The sequence below is a fragment of the Phyllosticta capitalensis genome, assembly GCF_038381095.1.
Source record: "Phyllosticta capitalensis strain CBS 128856 chromosome Unknown BKA78scaffold_3, whole genome shotgun sequence".
Lineage (NCBI taxonomy): Eukaryota > Fungi > Ascomycota > Dothideomycetes > Botryosphaeriales > Phyllostictaceae > Phyllosticta > Phyllosticta capitalensis.
In genome coordinates this window covers 277,057-292,821 of record NW_027117441.1, presented here as the reverse complement: position 1 = coordinate 292,821, position 15,765 = coordinate 277,057, and the positions used below count along the sequence as shown (strand labels likewise).

At 53.1% G+C, this 15,765-nt stretch overlaps 7 protein-coding genes across 7 annotated transcripts; 2 read left to right on the top strand and 5 right to left on the bottom strand.

Annotated features, from left to right (window-relative positions):
* Positions 1-113: 113 nt before the first annotated feature.
* Positions 114-1,430, bottom strand: BKA78DRAFT_293334 (uncharacterized protein; the record flags this gene model as incomplete). The annotated part of the gene is made up of 1 exon (XM_066886202.1): positions 114-1,430. The coding sequence occupies one exon, from the start codon at positions 1,428-1,430 to the stop codon at positions 114-116; it is 1,317 nt and encodes a 438-aa protein (XP_066746140.1).
* A 1,874-nt stretch (positions 1,431-3,304) lies between these two features.
* Positions 3,305-5,508, bottom strand: BKA78DRAFT_293333 (uncharacterized protein; the record flags this gene model as incomplete). Its single annotated transcript, XM_066886201.1, is given in 5 exon segments — positions 3,305-3,429; positions 3,486-3,821; positions 3,841-3,862; positions 3,903-3,960; positions 4,013-5,508. The coding sequence occupies 5 exon segments, from the start codon at positions 5,506-5,508 to the stop codon at positions 3,305-3,307; spliced, it is 2,037 nt and encodes a 678-aa protein (XP_066746139.1).
* A 2,576-nt stretch (positions 5,509-8,084) lies between these two features.
* On the bottom strand, positions 8,085-8,521 carry BKA78DRAFT_350649 (uncharacterized protein; the record flags this gene model as incomplete). Its single annotated transcript, XM_066891033.1, has 2 exons — positions 8,085-8,160; positions 8,217-8,521. The coding sequence occupies 2 exons, from the start codon at positions 8,519-8,521 to the stop codon at positions 8,085-8,087; spliced, it is 381 nt and encodes a 126-aa protein (XP_066746138.1).
* An 84-nt stretch (positions 8,522-8,605) lies between these two features.
* Positions 8,606-9,376, bottom strand: BKA78DRAFT_350648 (uncharacterized protein; the record flags this gene model as incomplete). Its single annotated transcript, XM_066891032.1, has 1 exon — positions 8,606-9,376. One exon carries the CDS (start codon positions 9,374-9,376, stop codon positions 8,606-8,608), a length of 771 nt encoding a protein of 256 aa, XP_066746137.1.
* Positions 9,377-10,693: 1,317 nt separating this feature from the next.
* Positions 10,694-11,766, top strand: BKA78DRAFT_377806 (uncharacterized protein; the record flags this gene model as incomplete). Its single annotated transcript, XM_066892889.1, has 2 exons — positions 10,694-11,637; positions 11,691-11,766. 2 exons carry the CDS (start codon positions 10,694-10,696, stop codon positions 11,764-11,766), a joined length of 1,020 nt encoding a protein of 339 aa, XP_066746136.1.
* A 545-nt stretch (positions 11,767-12,311) lies between these two features.
* Positions 12,312-12,859, bottom strand: BKA78DRAFT_350646 (uncharacterized protein; the record flags this gene model as incomplete). The annotated part of the gene is made up of 2 exons (XM_066891031.1): positions 12,312-12,623; positions 12,668-12,859. The coding sequence occupies 2 exons, from the start codon at positions 12,857-12,859 to the stop codon at positions 12,312-12,314; spliced, it is 504 nt and encodes a 167-aa protein (XP_066746135.1).
* A 1,364-nt stretch (positions 12,860-14,223) lies between these two features.
* BKA78DRAFT_293329 (uncharacterized protein) lies at positions 14,224-15,375 on the top strand (the record flags this gene model as incomplete). Its single annotated transcript, XM_066886200.1, has 2 exons — positions 14,224-15,203; positions 15,258-15,375. The coding sequence occupies 2 exons, from the start codon at positions 14,224-14,226 to the stop codon at positions 15,373-15,375; spliced, it is 1,098 nt and encodes a 365-aa protein (XP_066746134.1).
* Between the last annotated feature and the right edge of the window lie 390 nt (positions 15,376-15,765).

Genomic DNA, 15,765 nt, shown 5'->3' with positions numbered 1-15,765 from the left:
GTTGAGCCTGACAAGTGAAGTCAGGTAGGAGCCAGTCGCCGAATCCTGCGACTCGTTGACGTTGGCAGGTCCGATGTGCAGCTCAATGAGCTCCAGACGAGTGACGTAGCTCTTCAAAATTTGAAGGAGCTTGAAGTCTTTCTCATCGACGGCCGGCGCGTCGTTGGAGCTAGCCATAGCCGAGCTGGGAAGGGAGCCGGAGGAAGTTCGACCTTGGGGGAAGAGGACGGGTTATCGTTCTCCAGTGAAAGGTGTTCGAAGAGTCCGGGCAGAGACCGAATAGGCTGCTCCAGAGGCATGGATTGCTGGAGAACCGGTGCGACAGCAGCATCGGGTGCAGGGAGATGTGGCGGAGACTGTCCCGAAGAGGCGAACTGCAAAGGGACCGGCGAGACGTCACCGCTGTGTACAGTGAGAGATTGCGAGGGACGCTCCAGGGGGATGAATTGCTGGAAAACCGGCGCGGCAGCATTGAGTGTCGAGAGAGGTTGCGAAGACTGGTCCGAAGGCGTAGACTGCAGGGAGACCGCTGAGACATCATTGCTGGGTACAGTGAGAGATTGCAAGGGACGCTCCAGGGGGATGGCTTGATTGAAAGCTGGCGCGGCAGCATTGAGTGTAGAGAAAGGCTGCGAAGGCTGCTCCGAAGACGTAGACTGCAGAGGGACCGGCGCGACGTCACCCTTGAGCGCAGGAAGAAATTGCGAAATCTGCTCCGGGAGGTTGGATTCCTCTGGACCTGGCGATACGACGCCACTGGAGACAGTAGGAGCTTGAACTTGCAGGGGTTGATCAGAATTGTTTGAATGCGCAGATTTGTCCGGCAAGAGGAGAGCAGTAGGCTGACCGAGAGGTGCCGTTGGCTTGGGACCCGACGAAATGCGGCCACAGGAGGGTACGGCAAGAGCCTGAGTCGTTTCATTCTTCGGAGTCCAGCGCGAGTTGAAAAGGCTTTGGTGTCTAGCGTGAGTCTTGGGCTTCTGAAATGGCATCGCGTTGTGCACAGTCTGACCCAAAGGTGAGGCAACGTGCTCCGCGGCGTTCTGCTCCGATGGGGTGTTGGCGGCCTTGGCCTCCTTCGTCGCCTTCATTGCGGCTTCGAGATCCATAAGTTGAACTTCCCTGATGGCGCTGAGAGATTGGCGCAGATTGGTGTGGTTCTGGCGGATGTGGACGAAGCGGAGCGTAATGGACTTGACCTCTTCAGGGCCCGAGCAGATCTTGTGAAGCTTAACCAAAAGCCTGACGACGTCTCGCGGCCATTCCAAAAGGCGAAGCCTGGGAGTGTCGGCCTCATCAATTCGAGCCTTCATACTGTCGGCTCGTCCATGTGGCACCGCGCGTGGCTGGATGCTGGTGTCAAGTAGGTTATCGGCGCCGATCCTTTGGATCACCTGCAAGGAATCGCGGTAGTCGTTTTCGACTGTCATGATGCAAGCAAAATTTGGTCGAAAGAGGATTGTAATGGAGGCCGATTCAGAGGGGATTCGGTCGCAATCTTGTGAGGTGAAGATGGTGTTGGCGAGATGGGAAGAGCTGAGATGTGCTTTGTTTTGGTGCTCCCAATGCGCAGGCAGCGGAACAAGCCAGCTGATGGTTCCGGAGCGAAAGTGGTGATGATGTGGCTATTGCATGAAGATGGAAGAGTGGAGGTAACAGGGCAAGAAAGAGTGTGTTGAGAATTGGGAGCTCGCTCGTGCAGGATGCGACGACTTGAACGCTGCGGCCGCGAGAATGCCGATGACAGTGGACAAGATCCGATGAGGATTCGGCACGGGGCTGCCACTGCTATTCTTGCACGGCAAGAAGCGAGATATTTAACACTATTCAGCAGGACTACTTGCATCCACTATAGCAATTCCAACATCTTTTCAAAAACAATGACGATGAACAGGACCACTTCATGTCTGCAATTCCGCTTACGCATCGTGTCTGACCCCGCTACAAGACCATTGAGACATTTGAACAGAATCTTGAAGCCGCTGATGGGAGTCTCCCGGTCGTGGCGGAAGGGAATGCGCGCGCGATGGTGGTTTTGCGAGCGCGGATGCGGCGAGGTGTCACCTTCTTGACAATCTTCGCGCGGACACAAACCTTGGAAGGTTTTGCGATGGCCATGATGATATCCTGGCTTCAATTTTGAGGTGGCAGTGAAAGAGCTCCTGCCATGGTCGCTGGGTTACTGACCCCGCTCTTTCACCCCCTTTTCAGATTCTGACCCACCCCCCTTTTAGGCCATGTCTCCCACACCTTGCTCACCACTTGCAATGTTTGAAGTTACTCAACTAGGTCTTACGAGTCTACTGCTATACTATCGTGCCAAAGCCGTCATTAACCTAGCCACCTAATCTCCTGCATCGCCATCAAGCGCGTCATTGTCAAGCGCGGGGAGGCGATGGAACGCGGAGGCGGGTGGGCGACCCAATTTGGCGCCTGTCTGCCAATTCAAACGTCGTAGGCATGAGTGGAGAATGCATTCTTGCCCAAAAGAGTACGCGGGTGGGAGGGACAGTCTCTGAAAAGGTGGGTAAGTGGGGCGGGGGGAGGGGAGTTTGGGGAAGGGAAGAAAAGGGGGCGCGCGGAGAGAAAAACAAAAGACACAACAAAAAAAGTGGAAAAGGGGAGAGGAAAGTGAAAGGCAAAGAGCACTACTGGGAATGAAGACGCCCAACATCACGACGGACTGTTCCGTCCGGCTTAGCCCGTAGTTGCAGCCAGGCTCGGGCTTGTTACTATTTTCCTGGTTGATGTAGGAGGCGAACCTCTGCCTTATCAACGCGAATATATTTCGAATCGCGTCGGCCTTTGGACACAGAGCGAGGCTGGATACCGAATTTAAGCAGACAGTCGGCCCCAACGTTTTCAATATGGTTCATGGTGCCGCAGACTCTGCGAGAAGGATTATTCCAACGACAACGCTAAAAGAAGGAATTGCGCTTGGGGGAGGAAAGCTTACCATCCTATTTGGACGCAAGCTGACGGTAGCGTGGTGATGTAGCTTCACTGTGATGTCGTACTGGACAGTCTAATTGAGAGACAAGCGCTACAATAGAACGGATACATTTGGAAGAGGAGCAGAGCCCTTGGGCGCTTCGATCACCGCAAATACGCAAGCAGTGCTTCCTGCAACCACGTTACCTACTGCGGTCTTGTCAAAAGCCTTCACAAGTGATGGAAGCTATCAGGCCACGTTGCCGTGTTTGGGATCCGACATGATCTATTTTATAAAGTGCTAAGGTGGTGCTGGACTGTCGTAGCTACAGGTTTTTATCCAATCTTAAGCCCAAGCATCAGAACCAGCGAATCAAATGGGTAAGGCGGAAAGGCAATTTGGGGAATTGTAGGACGCAAACGCTGTCGATATAAGGACAGGGATGAGGTTGAATAGCTGAATTTTACGGCCTTTGCTGATGACGAAGTGGAGGCTGACTGTGTATCATGTTAGTTGAGCACATTCGCTCGTCAAGGAGAGCGAACTTGCCTACCTCCCAAGTGTGCGGGGGCAGATTCGCCCAACACATGACTGCCTTGCCGTAAAGGATGACGACCAAGGAGCATGGGTGCAATGGGAGGCGGAATAACCAGTCTGGGAGACTTGAAGATTACAATTTGTACTTCAAACTTTACTGCTGGTCCATCTTCGGCTGCGTTGAATGTCAGCTTGAGTCTGACAGAAAGTGAGAAGCAACACTTGCCGATCTTTGCGATTCCCCGACAGACGAACGCCTTTGGGAATGGACACCGGACAGATGGGTGTTCAATGACAAGTGGTTGCTTGGGTGCATACACTCCTATGCATACGGGGGCCATGCGGTTGAATACTGCTGAGTCTGTACACACCGTGGGGGGACATAAAGTAGTCCTGTTGTTGGGAACCATGTTTTTCAAGTCAACAACCCTACGATACGCTCATGAGTTGTCTCGTTGATACTGATGCTCGAGTGCTCCTGGAAGTACTCACTTCAGGAAATGTTAGCAATGTTTCTCATGGAGCACACGGGTAGTGACTTACTAGAGCCTTCGGAGACTGTCCTCCACTGCCAAGCGCCAACGGGCCAGAAATATACGATTGAACCCGACCAGTTCCTTGTAGTTGGCATGCAGTGCTTCCATTGAGCTGGCGTCAAGGTCGGCAGTTGAGTCGTTGAGCTTGACAGACGCCATCATGTAGGAGAGAACGGCAGATTCACGGGTCTCACCACTGTTCTTGGGCCCGATACCCAACTCTATCAGCTCAAGACGATCGATGTAGCTCTTTAGAATCTCCAAAAGCTTGTATTCCCCGTCGTTGATGGCCGATGCCTCACTAAGAAGGGCTCTGGGGTCTGCGTTGGAGGCGCCGAGAGGAGGCTGAACGTTGTAGTGGGCTTCCCTGAGCGTAGGAACATCACCAAACTGGATGCCAATCCTGTCCATAGGGCGAAAAGAGGGTGAAGGAAGCTGAACCTGGTGCGAATTCTTGTGGTCCAGTGAGAGACGGCCGAAGAGTCCAGTGAGCGCATTTACAGGCTGCTTTGAAGGCGCAGGTTGCGTGGGGACTGGAATGGAGACACGTGGCACAGAAGGAACCTGCAGAGACTGCTTCGATGGGTTCGATTGCTCGGGCTCCGGCGAGCCGTGACCAGGCAAAGCAAGAGCTTCCTTAGGCGGGTCTGGGGAGATGAGAGCAGCAGGCTTCTCAGAAGAAATTGGCTTCTCGAGTTCTGGCGAGAGACGATTGACAGGCGCAGTATGACCTTGCAGAGGCGGGTCCATAGACGTTGATTGCTTGTGGTCCGGCAAGAGGCGAGCGATGGGCTTGTCAGAGAAGGTAGATTGTCTGGTAACCGGTCTGATGAGACCAGCGGGCACAGAAAGAGCTGTCTTAGGTCGATCGAGGACGTTGGACTGCTGCAGGTTGGGCAAGGTGCGAGTGATGGGACTGTCAGAGGATTGGTGCTTGGGGACAGACAAGGAGTGACCGCGTGGTCCAGAGAGAGCTCCGGCAGGCTGATTCTTCGGTGCCCATCGAGAGCTCAAGAGGCTTTGACGTCCAGCCAGTGTCTTGGGCGCCGGGAACGATGGCTTTCCGTTTTCGATATGGCCTTCGAATGGCGAGTCTGCGCGCTTGTTGACCTTCTGCTCCGAGATAGTGCTGGCAGCGTTCGCTTCTTTCAGTGCGGCAGTGAGGTCCATCATGCACACTTCTCTGATGTCTCGGAAGTAGGGGTCCAGATTAGCGTTGTTTTGGCGAATATGCACATGGCGTAAAGTCAACGCTTTGGCGTCACCTGCAGTCTGGCAGGTGTTTCCGAGCTTCGAGACGGCACAGATGATGCCGTGCGGCCACAGTTGAGGCTTCAGCGGCTGATTGTCAGGCTCGTGAACAAGAGTCTTACTAGACTCGGCTCGGCTACGAGGCGCTGCGCGCGGCTGAATGCTAGGGTCGATCAAGTTGTCCGCTCCTATCTTGTTGATGTAGTTCAAAGCAAGATGGACTGGGTGAGGGATGGGAGCTGTCGAAGACATCTCGAGACTGACGATGACTGCAAGAAGAGTTAGTGAAGTGTCGTGGTAAGAGAAACACTGATGGTACCGTTGCAGTCAAGGTCGTTTGCTCTGATTTCGTGTCGGAAGGTAGAATGGATGGGAGAAGCAAGGTGAGACCACCAACGCACAACTTATCCACAGTGGTGCGTGGATACTGAAGGTTGAGCAAGGACTGGATTGGAAAAAGCCGGTCGTGGTATGCAGAGTTTGATGACGGAATCGGGTTGGATTGTATGAAGACAAAATTTCGGCTTTATGCTCGCAGCGCCTGGTTCCAACAATCGGAAATCTGCGGCCAAAGAGGGCCAAAGGGAGCAGACACGAAGTGGTGACGGTATCAAAACTTTGATGTGCAGCTTGAAGAGAGAGAGAGAGGGAAGGGGATGGTGTAGAGTGGGAGATTGGATAAGTAGCTAGATGTGCGCGAGCTGAAGGGAAGAAGAGAGGTTGCCCAGTGGACGGCGGCTAAACACTGGGAAAGATGATCCGTAGCAGCATTGATCTGACGAAAGTGTTTAATCTGATGAGGCTCTGTGACTAATGCTCTGGGGCTTGTGTCGAGTTGACAAAGCCACTTTTGAAAATGTACTTCAATTGAGCCCGCGGACTTCGGTTCAGGTACCCACCGCCTGACCATCTTTGACCCCTCGCTCTTCTCTGCGCCACCTCTGAACGAGCACAAGCAGAACAGTCACCTGCCCTGGTGGTGTTGAGAACGGTAGTCTTGTGGAGGCTGAAGTGACGAGCAAACCCGCCCAAGGCAAGCCGGTCATGTCAGTGTTAGCTTTGCGAGGTTCAATTACCATAGCGAGCTCCTAGCGAGCCCTCTTTTTCTAGAACATGTTGCAAGCAACACCCACTCAATCAAATTTCTTCCAGTTGAAAGCGGTGAGAAAAGTCTGGCCTGTTGTATTTTGCAGCAAGAAGAACCAGCAAAGACCGAGAGTTGAGCGGAGCATGTCGGCGAAGAAGGAGCTCTCAATATCTCTCCGTCTCGTGCCAAAGGCAGAATAAATCAATCCCATAGTATTAAACCCGAGGAGCAGTGGCATGGAAATCAGGAAAGAAACGCTCCTCTCCAAAGGCAGTTCTCAGTTGCATTCCGGGCTAGGTTCATCAACGCATGTCGTCCGTGTGTAGCCTCGGTCAAAACAGGACCAAGTAGCGATTTTATCGTCTAAAATGATACGCACAGAGTCAAGATCAGAAAAATCAACTTGCTCAGCCTACTTCGCCTTGTTTGGATGGAAATGGGGAGTAAGATAGGGGGTGCTCGCTTACGTAAGCAGGAGTTGGTTGCCCTCTCGGCGCCCCCTGATTGGGACTATTACTTTTTTGCACCCATCCCGCAACCTCTTCTTCACACATCCAGCGCCATGAAGTGCTGCGTGTTGATCGCGCAAAGGCCAGGTTGCAACGGCTGAGGCGCGGCGAGGGCGTGACGCGGAACATGAGGGTCGTGACGGCGAGAGCGCGACAGCCAGGTGGTGCTTTAAGGATGCGGCTGTTAAGTCAAGCAAGTAGGCTAGCAAGCAAGCAAGCAATTATTTGTAAGCGCATTAAACATTGCCAAATTGAGACAATCATGGTTGCCAATTCGGACACAGAGAGTGGAAAAGTCCGCCTGATAAGGCAGGAGGTGTCAGTCTCAGAGGGAAGGTGTCAGTTCCGAGGTCGTCTCTTCATGAGCTCAGGGATTGAAGGCTTCCATGATAGCAGTGAGAGTGAACCAGGATTCTTCCCAGTGTCAGTCTGCGTGGATGGCTATCCGAAATCACTTCGGCAGAAAGTGTACATAAGCCAATGTAGCAAGAGTCCTTCCAACAAGTATTGGCCAATACTACACAGGGAGGAGCGATACCCTTGGGTTAGCGTGATGGTATGCGGTTTAATCGAATATTTAATTTGCGCTGTTCCGTAGAACCTAGCTGATTACCCGGCCGAGTGGACTGCGGGCCCCGGTTCAAGTCACTGTCGCTCCTCGCTTTTTTTCTTGTCCTTTTGCTGCGCAAGGCGAGACCGCAGGCGAATCATGGCTTGGTAGCGAATACTGCTTCTGATGAGTCACTGACAAGCAATGGTACGGTTGAGCACGGCCGCTCAACCAGCCCATATTACCATGTTCCATCGCAAAATGACGCAGATTTGCGGCATTAGACAATTTCGGAAGAGGTAGCAGAAGTTCGAAATTTTGGCTTTCTCAATAGGAGCATGTCATACGGACTCAAGCTCAATAGTATTCGATTCGGATCAAAGTGCAAAAAGCAAAATTAGTGTGAAAGAGAAAACGTCAGTCAGGGGATTAGGGAACGTAGTGACATTTTCGGGGGGGAAGATGAAGAGGACTGATGAATGGATTAGTGTAGCTGAATTCGGGGTTCGGGGTCTGCTTGTACAATATGATATGCTGATTATGGACTCGGCCGGGGCATGGGGCATGGAAACACTGCATAACCTGTCAGTCCAAGTTTTGTGCGTGTTGCGGAGCGCAAACTTGCCTTTTTCTGCAGTCGCCGTATGCACGAACACTCCTTGTGATGACAGCCAGCTCGGCCTCAGGCTAGCACTGCAGCGATGCGCTCTTCGAGCTCCTTGTCGAGGTAAAGCTTAGTGTGACGCTCAACGTGCGCGCTTGAGGAGCACTCAGCGACATCGAAACCACTAGATGGACAGGCAGGGGGACAAACCAGAGCTTTCGGACATTCATCTCAATCACAGCGCGCAGATGAAGCAGCTGGGTGCGATCATCGTCGAGTAGCATGACGTAAGTGTCGAGAAATGCACTGGAGGAGGTGATGTTCAGATCATGCGTGGAATAGCCGAGCTTTGAAGCGGCGATCATATGAGAGGCGAAGGTAGCCTGCTCGGACTCTTTGTATTGAGTAGGCCGGATGACCTTCTGAATATCCTCGAGGCGGCTGATGTAGCTTTTTAGAAGCACAAGGAGCCACTTCTCATCACTTTCATTGTTGAAATATGCTGCCGTGACCATGTCACCCGGAGATGTGTCTTTGAAGTATGCATGAAAGTTCGTGCTGGAGGGGCTGGTAGGCAGCTCAACACTGCTTGACGAGTCCTAATCTTCCATGATGGGGACACGACCAAATTGAATTCGGTGTTTCATGGGCCTGGAGACTCCAGGGCTGACGTTGACGTCGGGCGAGGAAATCTTCTTAGTTTCCAATGTGGTGGGAGACAGGGACTGGCGCTCAATGAGCCTGGAGACTCCTGGACTGACGTTGACGCCGGGCGAGGGAATCTTCTTAGCTTCTAACGTGGTGGGAGACAGGGACCGGTGCTTCATGGGCCTGGAGACTCCTGGACTGACGTTGACGTTTGGCGAGGAAATCTTCTGAGTTTCCGACATGGCGCGAGATAGGGACTGGTGCTTTTTCATGGGCGGCTCTTCTTGTCCATCCATCTGACCCTGAAGGGGCGAGTCCGCCCGCTGTTTGCGCTTCTTGCCGAGCGCCGCATGCTGAGCTTGAATATCCCGCAGTGCGTCTGACAAGTCGCTGCCATTGACTTCTCTAATCATTCGGGAAGGAAGCTTTCTGTTATCATCGTTCTGTCGTTCCCGGACTTTTTTGATGAGCAGAGGCTTGATGATGGATTTGTCATGAGCGATGCGAATGATTTTGTCAAGTTGAATAACGGTATTCTCAGGCCATTCCTGGGGCTCTAGAATCCGCGTATCAGGCTCGTCAAGGCGGACCCAGCGTCGATTCTTGTTTTCGCGTCTGCCCACTGGCACTTCTCGAGGTTGGATCTTGTCGTCAAGCAGGTTGTAGACACCGAACTCGAGGATGCGATCAAGGGCGCGGTGAGTGGCAGCAGTCCAGGTCATTTTGAAAGCTAGCAATGCGAGGCAGAGCGCTGGCGGCGAATGACGAGGTACCTAATGAAGGAGAGGTTGTTTACGTCTGGTAGGCAGGGCCGCAAGATCGGCACAAAGCGACACCGAAGCTGTTGGTTACAGAGGATAGACGGGAAGCTGTTGCGGATGGCGCTCTTGAGACTTGAGGGCGGCAAGCGCGAAAGGTGCGGCGAAGACGTGGGGTGTAGGAAGGGCAAAAATCGCGACGATGACTCCGCGTGAGCCGGTGGTGGAAAAATTCAGACAAGATTGCACCGAAGTGTTAACTTTGGAGTGTCTGCGCGGTGACATCCTCCTTCCGTCTACTGGCACCCCTTCCCAATCGGGCAACCTTCCGAAGCTTGGTAGCAGAAGTCGCGGCACACATAGGAGCCCGACCGAGAGAAAGCAACGGAGTAAAAGCGACCTCAGAGTAGTAGAAACTCTCTATGTCGAAAGTCTCGCATGCAGGGAGCATTCAAGGGCCTTGTGCACTTGATATCAGAATTCACCAAGTCCTTTGTGTAGAGTTAGAGGGAGCAGTCGTAGCTACGTGTGCCCCAAATTTTGCTACAAAGCTTCATTCCCTCATTGGCATCTTCTCACTTGTTACAACATGACTGACAAAAATGTCCGGACGATATCTCATTTCAGAGCAGGTGGTAAAAGGGACCTACCTGGCTTGCTGGTGGCCGCATCGCTCCAAGTTCTTCAGCATGGGATATACATACCAACTCCGCGAAACCTTCTCCAACAAGTATGGCCAATACAGCATATCAAGAACGCGGAGGCTTGGTCAAGTGGTTTGGGCTTGCGGTTTACCCACATATTTGAAGGGTGCTCTGGATCGCTTGTCCTTATCGGGCACTCTCATAGTCGACAATGAAGGGCGCCAGTTCAAGTTGCGTCCGCGGCCTTGTTCTTTTTGTTCTTTTTCTTTCTTCCCCTTTTCTGCCAGGCGAGGCCGCAAGCGAAGGAGGACTGTCAGTCACCTCCGCAGTCCGGACGCACTGCAGCGCAGAGTGCAGACGGTATCTATTGGTAGCTGCTAGAAGTCGTCGCTTGAGTAAATGGTCAATCACCTTTTTTCAGGTGACCGTCAGCTGCTCAACCCTCTTGGCTCTAGCACTCCATCGAATCCCCCGTCGGTGCTCATCGAAACTTCGTCCACCTCCAACATTATACGGCCTAGCAACTTCCAGTATTGGCAGCTGTCGAATTCGCGCTCACCCTCGATGGCATTTAGCACAGCTCAAGTCCGCGTAGCGTTTGGCCCGGAGTTTCCAAAACTTTTGCGACCACGTCTCCATGGTCCTTTCAACGAAAGAGGCCATCGCACGGCTGAACGCGATCGGAATCAGCAATCTGTTAGATGACAGCATCTGGCCACGCCCTCCACTCTGCGAGGACTGGCCGAGTAAGAAGATCAAGCTCTGTCACCCGGACCAGCCCCTTCTGCCGCTTGAAGCTTTTGACACGCCCTTGATCCTGAGCCTTGACGAGCTATCGCGGGAGGCCACTGAACTTCGAGAAGTCAAACAGGAGTTGCTCCTGGAGGTCCACTTTCGCCAAAATACCCCACGACACCCGTTCAGGTACGTACGCCAGGTTCTGCCTGCGGACGTCGCCAAGGTCATCAAACTTGTTCGGACCTCGTACGGCAGCATGCTAGGGCTCAAGCGCCCCGCGTCAGTCATTGAGGACGACGACGAGTTTGATGTGAAGCCCTTGGTCAAGGCGGAATCTGTAGCGGAACCTACAGCGAAGTCTGCAACCATTTACTACCTGACGCGTACGGCGACGTCTCCCGGGAAGGACGTCTCCGTTCCATTCAAGGACTTCATGAAAATCTCGCAGAACTTGGAGACTGCTTCCTCTGACGGTACTAATAGGCGTATTACTGTCAAGTTATTGCCCGTCCAGTCGTCCGATTCTGCCACAGACCGCGTCGGCCCAAAGACCAAGAAGCTTTTCAAGACTTTGGCAGTACTCCAACTGAGGAGGGCTGACACGAAGAACACTTCGAAAATTAATGAGATGTTGGCGCCGGATAAGAAGGAGGAACGGGAAAAATCAGTGCTCTCGAGCTTTTCCAGTACCCTCGAAAGAGCGAGCAAGGCCATGCAAGACGCTGCGGAAGACATGGCCAATGACCGCGCGCTTGCCGCAGCTGAACAGGCCATCAAGAATTCCGCGGACTTGCGATTCGTGTGGGAGCGCAACATCGAGGCGCGCCTGGCGCAAACTCAGTTGTAAGCCCGCCCCATCAAAATCGCTTAATAGAGAGGACTGACTTTTGGCACAGCGAAAACGTCCGCGCTTTATCAGGGCTTGAGCTCTCCCCGTACATGCTTGAGCTTTTTAAATCCATGCTTCGTTGAGCTAGCAGTTTCTGAGACCTTTCGTGCCGAACGACTAGTCGAGTTTTCGAAGCGGTGAAGGCACTGGAAGCACTCGGTGACTTGGACGTTTGAACGTTCAGAGTGCAAAGAGAATTCGCAAAGGGAGGCGAACAAAATTCGATAAGCTTGAGAGCATCACAGCAAATGCAAATGGTTGTGGCATAGCAAGGACCTTGTATTTCCAGCATTCAATCTCACTTGTTTTCTATCATTGTCGGCAAACGTAACCCTGTCGATGCCCCGATTTTTGGATGTAGGCACGAGTCTTTGATCTAATCAATTCGTCAGCATGACTGAAACAGAAGTATGAGAAGTGTTCTTACGGTAGACTCGATTGACTCCCTTTGGGTCCGAAGTGCAACAATTCGCTCCTTTTGAATTTTACTGCTCTGGCTGTTTCCGCACGATCCTAAGGTTAAATTAAGCAACTTTGATGGTGATTTCTGGAACAACATGGCTTACAACGTATTCATAATTGCCATTTGACCGATGATGGCGGACACCTTTCGTCGCGTTCGTCATGATCAAGCAGTGTCGACATCCATCTTGGAAGACATGGCATCCTGCTCGTGATGCTCATCACCCTTCTTCGGCTGGACTGACAGAGGCGAGTCCGCGGTACCTCCAAGCTGCATTCGAGTCAGGGCGCGTTCAAGCTTCCCCGGACGCCGTTTCTGCCGTTCCTTGCTGGAGAGCAGGGGAACGCCATCTTCTTCCGCCTTGCGCTTGCGCTCGGCAAAAACCGCTTCGTTGCGGCGTTGGATGATTTGACCGATGTCTGCGGCGATGACCTCCCGGATGTATTTATTCGGGCCCTGAGTGCTGCTGTTGCGATCCTGGACTTCAGCAAGGATCTTCTGCTTCAAGTCCTGGACGCGACGTCCAGATTGTTGATGAGTTTGGGCTCGTACTCCTCAATCGGCAGCGCGGGCGTAGCTCTGTCGCCGAGACGGGCTTTGCGGTTTGGGTAGTGGGGGTCGGGAGGCTGGCTGCGCAGAATGCTGTCGGAGAGCAGATTGTCGATACCAATTGCTTTGAGGCGCTCAAGTGCCTGCGCCGGGTATTCGGCCATTGCTGTAGGTTCTGAGCCAGAGTTTTGGTCAGCTCTGGCGTAGATGAGTAGACGCGAAAATGGACGAGAGGAGTACAGACCGGAAAACCTCCAAAGCAATGGATCTAGATGCGAGTGGGCTGTACGCGCTGAGGCTGGTGACGGGATCTGTTGTGCGCGCTGCGATGAGAAGGAAAGAGCAGAGTTTGGCAGTCGCAGAGAGTGGCAGAGATTTGGCAGGAGGGAACGACGCAACAAGCGAAACTGCCCGATTAGGTAGTCTGTGGTAGGTCTATGCTCTTTTGGGATGCGCAACTCTGGCGGACCAATCAGGCGCGTGGATACCAACAACGAAAACACAAACTAAACACCAAGAAGCTATCACGAAGTCGGATCCCTTGAAAAGAAGTCTTGGCACCATTCGAAACAAAGCAGTCGTGTCCTTAAGTTCAATAATGCCAAAAGTTACACTTGGCCGCTCTGAAGCTGGGTCTTGAAGTGGCCCCTGCTCTTCGCCCAGTCGCGAGGCATCGCTATTGAACCATACCCATCGGAGTCAGCTTTAATACCTTGGCATGATTGATCTGATATTCTCCACCTGTCTTGAGCGGTTTCAAAGGAAAGAGTGAAGGTGAGGCAGGAGCGGGCTCTGGACCGTCAACCAGGCGGACGTCCGCTGAGTCGGTGCACCGAAAGAGAAAAGACAGCGGTAAAGTTGAGGAGTGAATCATGTCATAAAGAGGAGAAGAGGAGAAAAAGGAAAAAGAAAAAAAAGTGAACCATGTGATTCGAACTCGCGTCGAAGCACGATTTCCATTTCCAGGACACCCTAATCCGGAAACCAAACGTGCGAGTTAACCACACAGCTATACCCGCCTTCCAAGGCCACCCCAGATTTTGGGCTGCTACTGGTTCTTGGAATTCATGCCGTCTTTTTGAATATAATAACACGTCGAACTTGTCAGATCGACGTCATCTGCCGCCAACTGTTGACAGCCCGGTCCTCGCAACCTCCTCCCAGATCACGCCCACCGTCAATTTTGCATCTTCGACCTGGACGACGTCACCGCTGCCCGCGCTCTTCCCGTCTGCTTCCACCGTCTGCTTCCAATACTCAGTGGCATCGAATTTGTTGGCACCTGACCCTCCTGTCCACCCCTGCCAGATCGCCAACCAGTTCGTCTCTCGCTCACTCTCTCCATCTTCACCTTCCCACAAACACCACAACCGACGCGCCCACCAACGCGCACAAAACCTCAACTTGCTTCTTGGTAGACCCGCTCTTCTTCCATACCCAACATCAAGGTAAGCCGTAATTCTTCACTCAATATTATGAGGAGGTCATCGGCCTCTCAGACGTTTGAAATTGACGCTTGAAGCTGCAGATGGCGCCTTTCGATCAACAGGCGGCCCTTGCTCGTCTCGCTGCCATTGGCATTCACAACATCATTGACGAATCCATCATGCCGCGTGATCTGCCCAACCCTGCCTGTCCGCAGCGCAAGCGAAAGGTCCGCGATGGCCCTGGACGGACGCTTGAGCTGGAGGAGTTTCCTGGTCGGCTTGTCAAAGCGCTCATCAACGTCATCGATTTTGTCAAAGACCACGCCACCGTCAAGGAGCTACTCCTCCAGGAGACAAAGTTGAGGAAGGAAACTCCAAATGCGCCTTCCAGGTACGTCATCGAGCTCCTCGACATCGATGCCAACAAGGTCTACCGCAAAGCTACCGAGGAGCGCCATGAGCAACGTTTGCGAGGCGAATTGCCTCCAGCTCCGTCACGTTCCAACAGGCCCGGTCAGGTGGAAAGGGCGCTGAACCGCATGGGCCTTGCGCCAGAGTTCACCGAGGGCGGCCAGCATGATCTGGTCATGGATTTTGACCCGACGACTGCACCCAACGTGGCCAAACGCGTGCGCTTCTACCCGCTGCGCATTTCCAACGACGACGGCCCCGAAGGACGCTCAACCACGCCCACCCAAGACTTCGAGGGCTTTTTCGAGCCGCAGATCCGGAGCTCTACCGAGGCCATTGGCATCATTGTCGAGAGCCCCAATCACCCCATGTATGCCTTCTCATACCAGCAGACCGCCCGCCTCGCCAAGGATTTGAAGCACCTTGTGAATGCCAGTGCCCGGGCCGACAGGCTTATGGTTCCTGTCACTAGGAAAGGAAGAGACGAGCTGTGGAGATCCATGGAGCAAGCAGGGGGAGCGCTTGAGGGTGTACTGTCTGAGAATCCTGGCGAAGTCGCCCAGGCCAGCGGCGAGAGGTCTCTCAGATGGGACGAGGCTAGGGTCTCGTTCGACAAAGCTCTTGCCGACCTTGACCGCCACATGTTTGCTTTGGAGAGCCGACGCCGGTTGTACGTGTACCCTTCTCTTACTAAACCTTCTGATCACTGCTGACATCCTTGAAGTGACACTCTACGCCCAGTCTCGGGCCTGGTGCTGTCGGACGAGCTGAAGAAGAAGTTCACAGCCGTCTTCCCGTACATGAACGTTCCCCCTGCCGACGGCGATGACCAAGACGCTTGAACGAGGATATGCGCCTCGACACAACGGAGTGTGGATTCCCCCATTTTGCACGGCCAGCGCAGTACCCAAAGGCTCCATATCGACCAAAACGAGGACAAGAAACTTGGGGAACGGCTGGTATGCCTAGTGAAAGCGGATTTTATCGGACACTCGGCATCAGCGGACGGAGACGCCATGAGCGCAGCTGTACTTTTACCGAGCAGTGGCAATGACCTACATCAAAGGAAGGAGGAAATAATAATTTGAGCGACCACAAGCATGGAACGGACTGCACAAGGGCGAAAGCATGTAGAATAGACCAAAACACTTCTCTTTTCTTGCAAAAGACGGGTGACCAACGAGCGAAAGCGAGCAAAAGGACGTCGCAAAAAGAGGTATCTGACTTGAAAA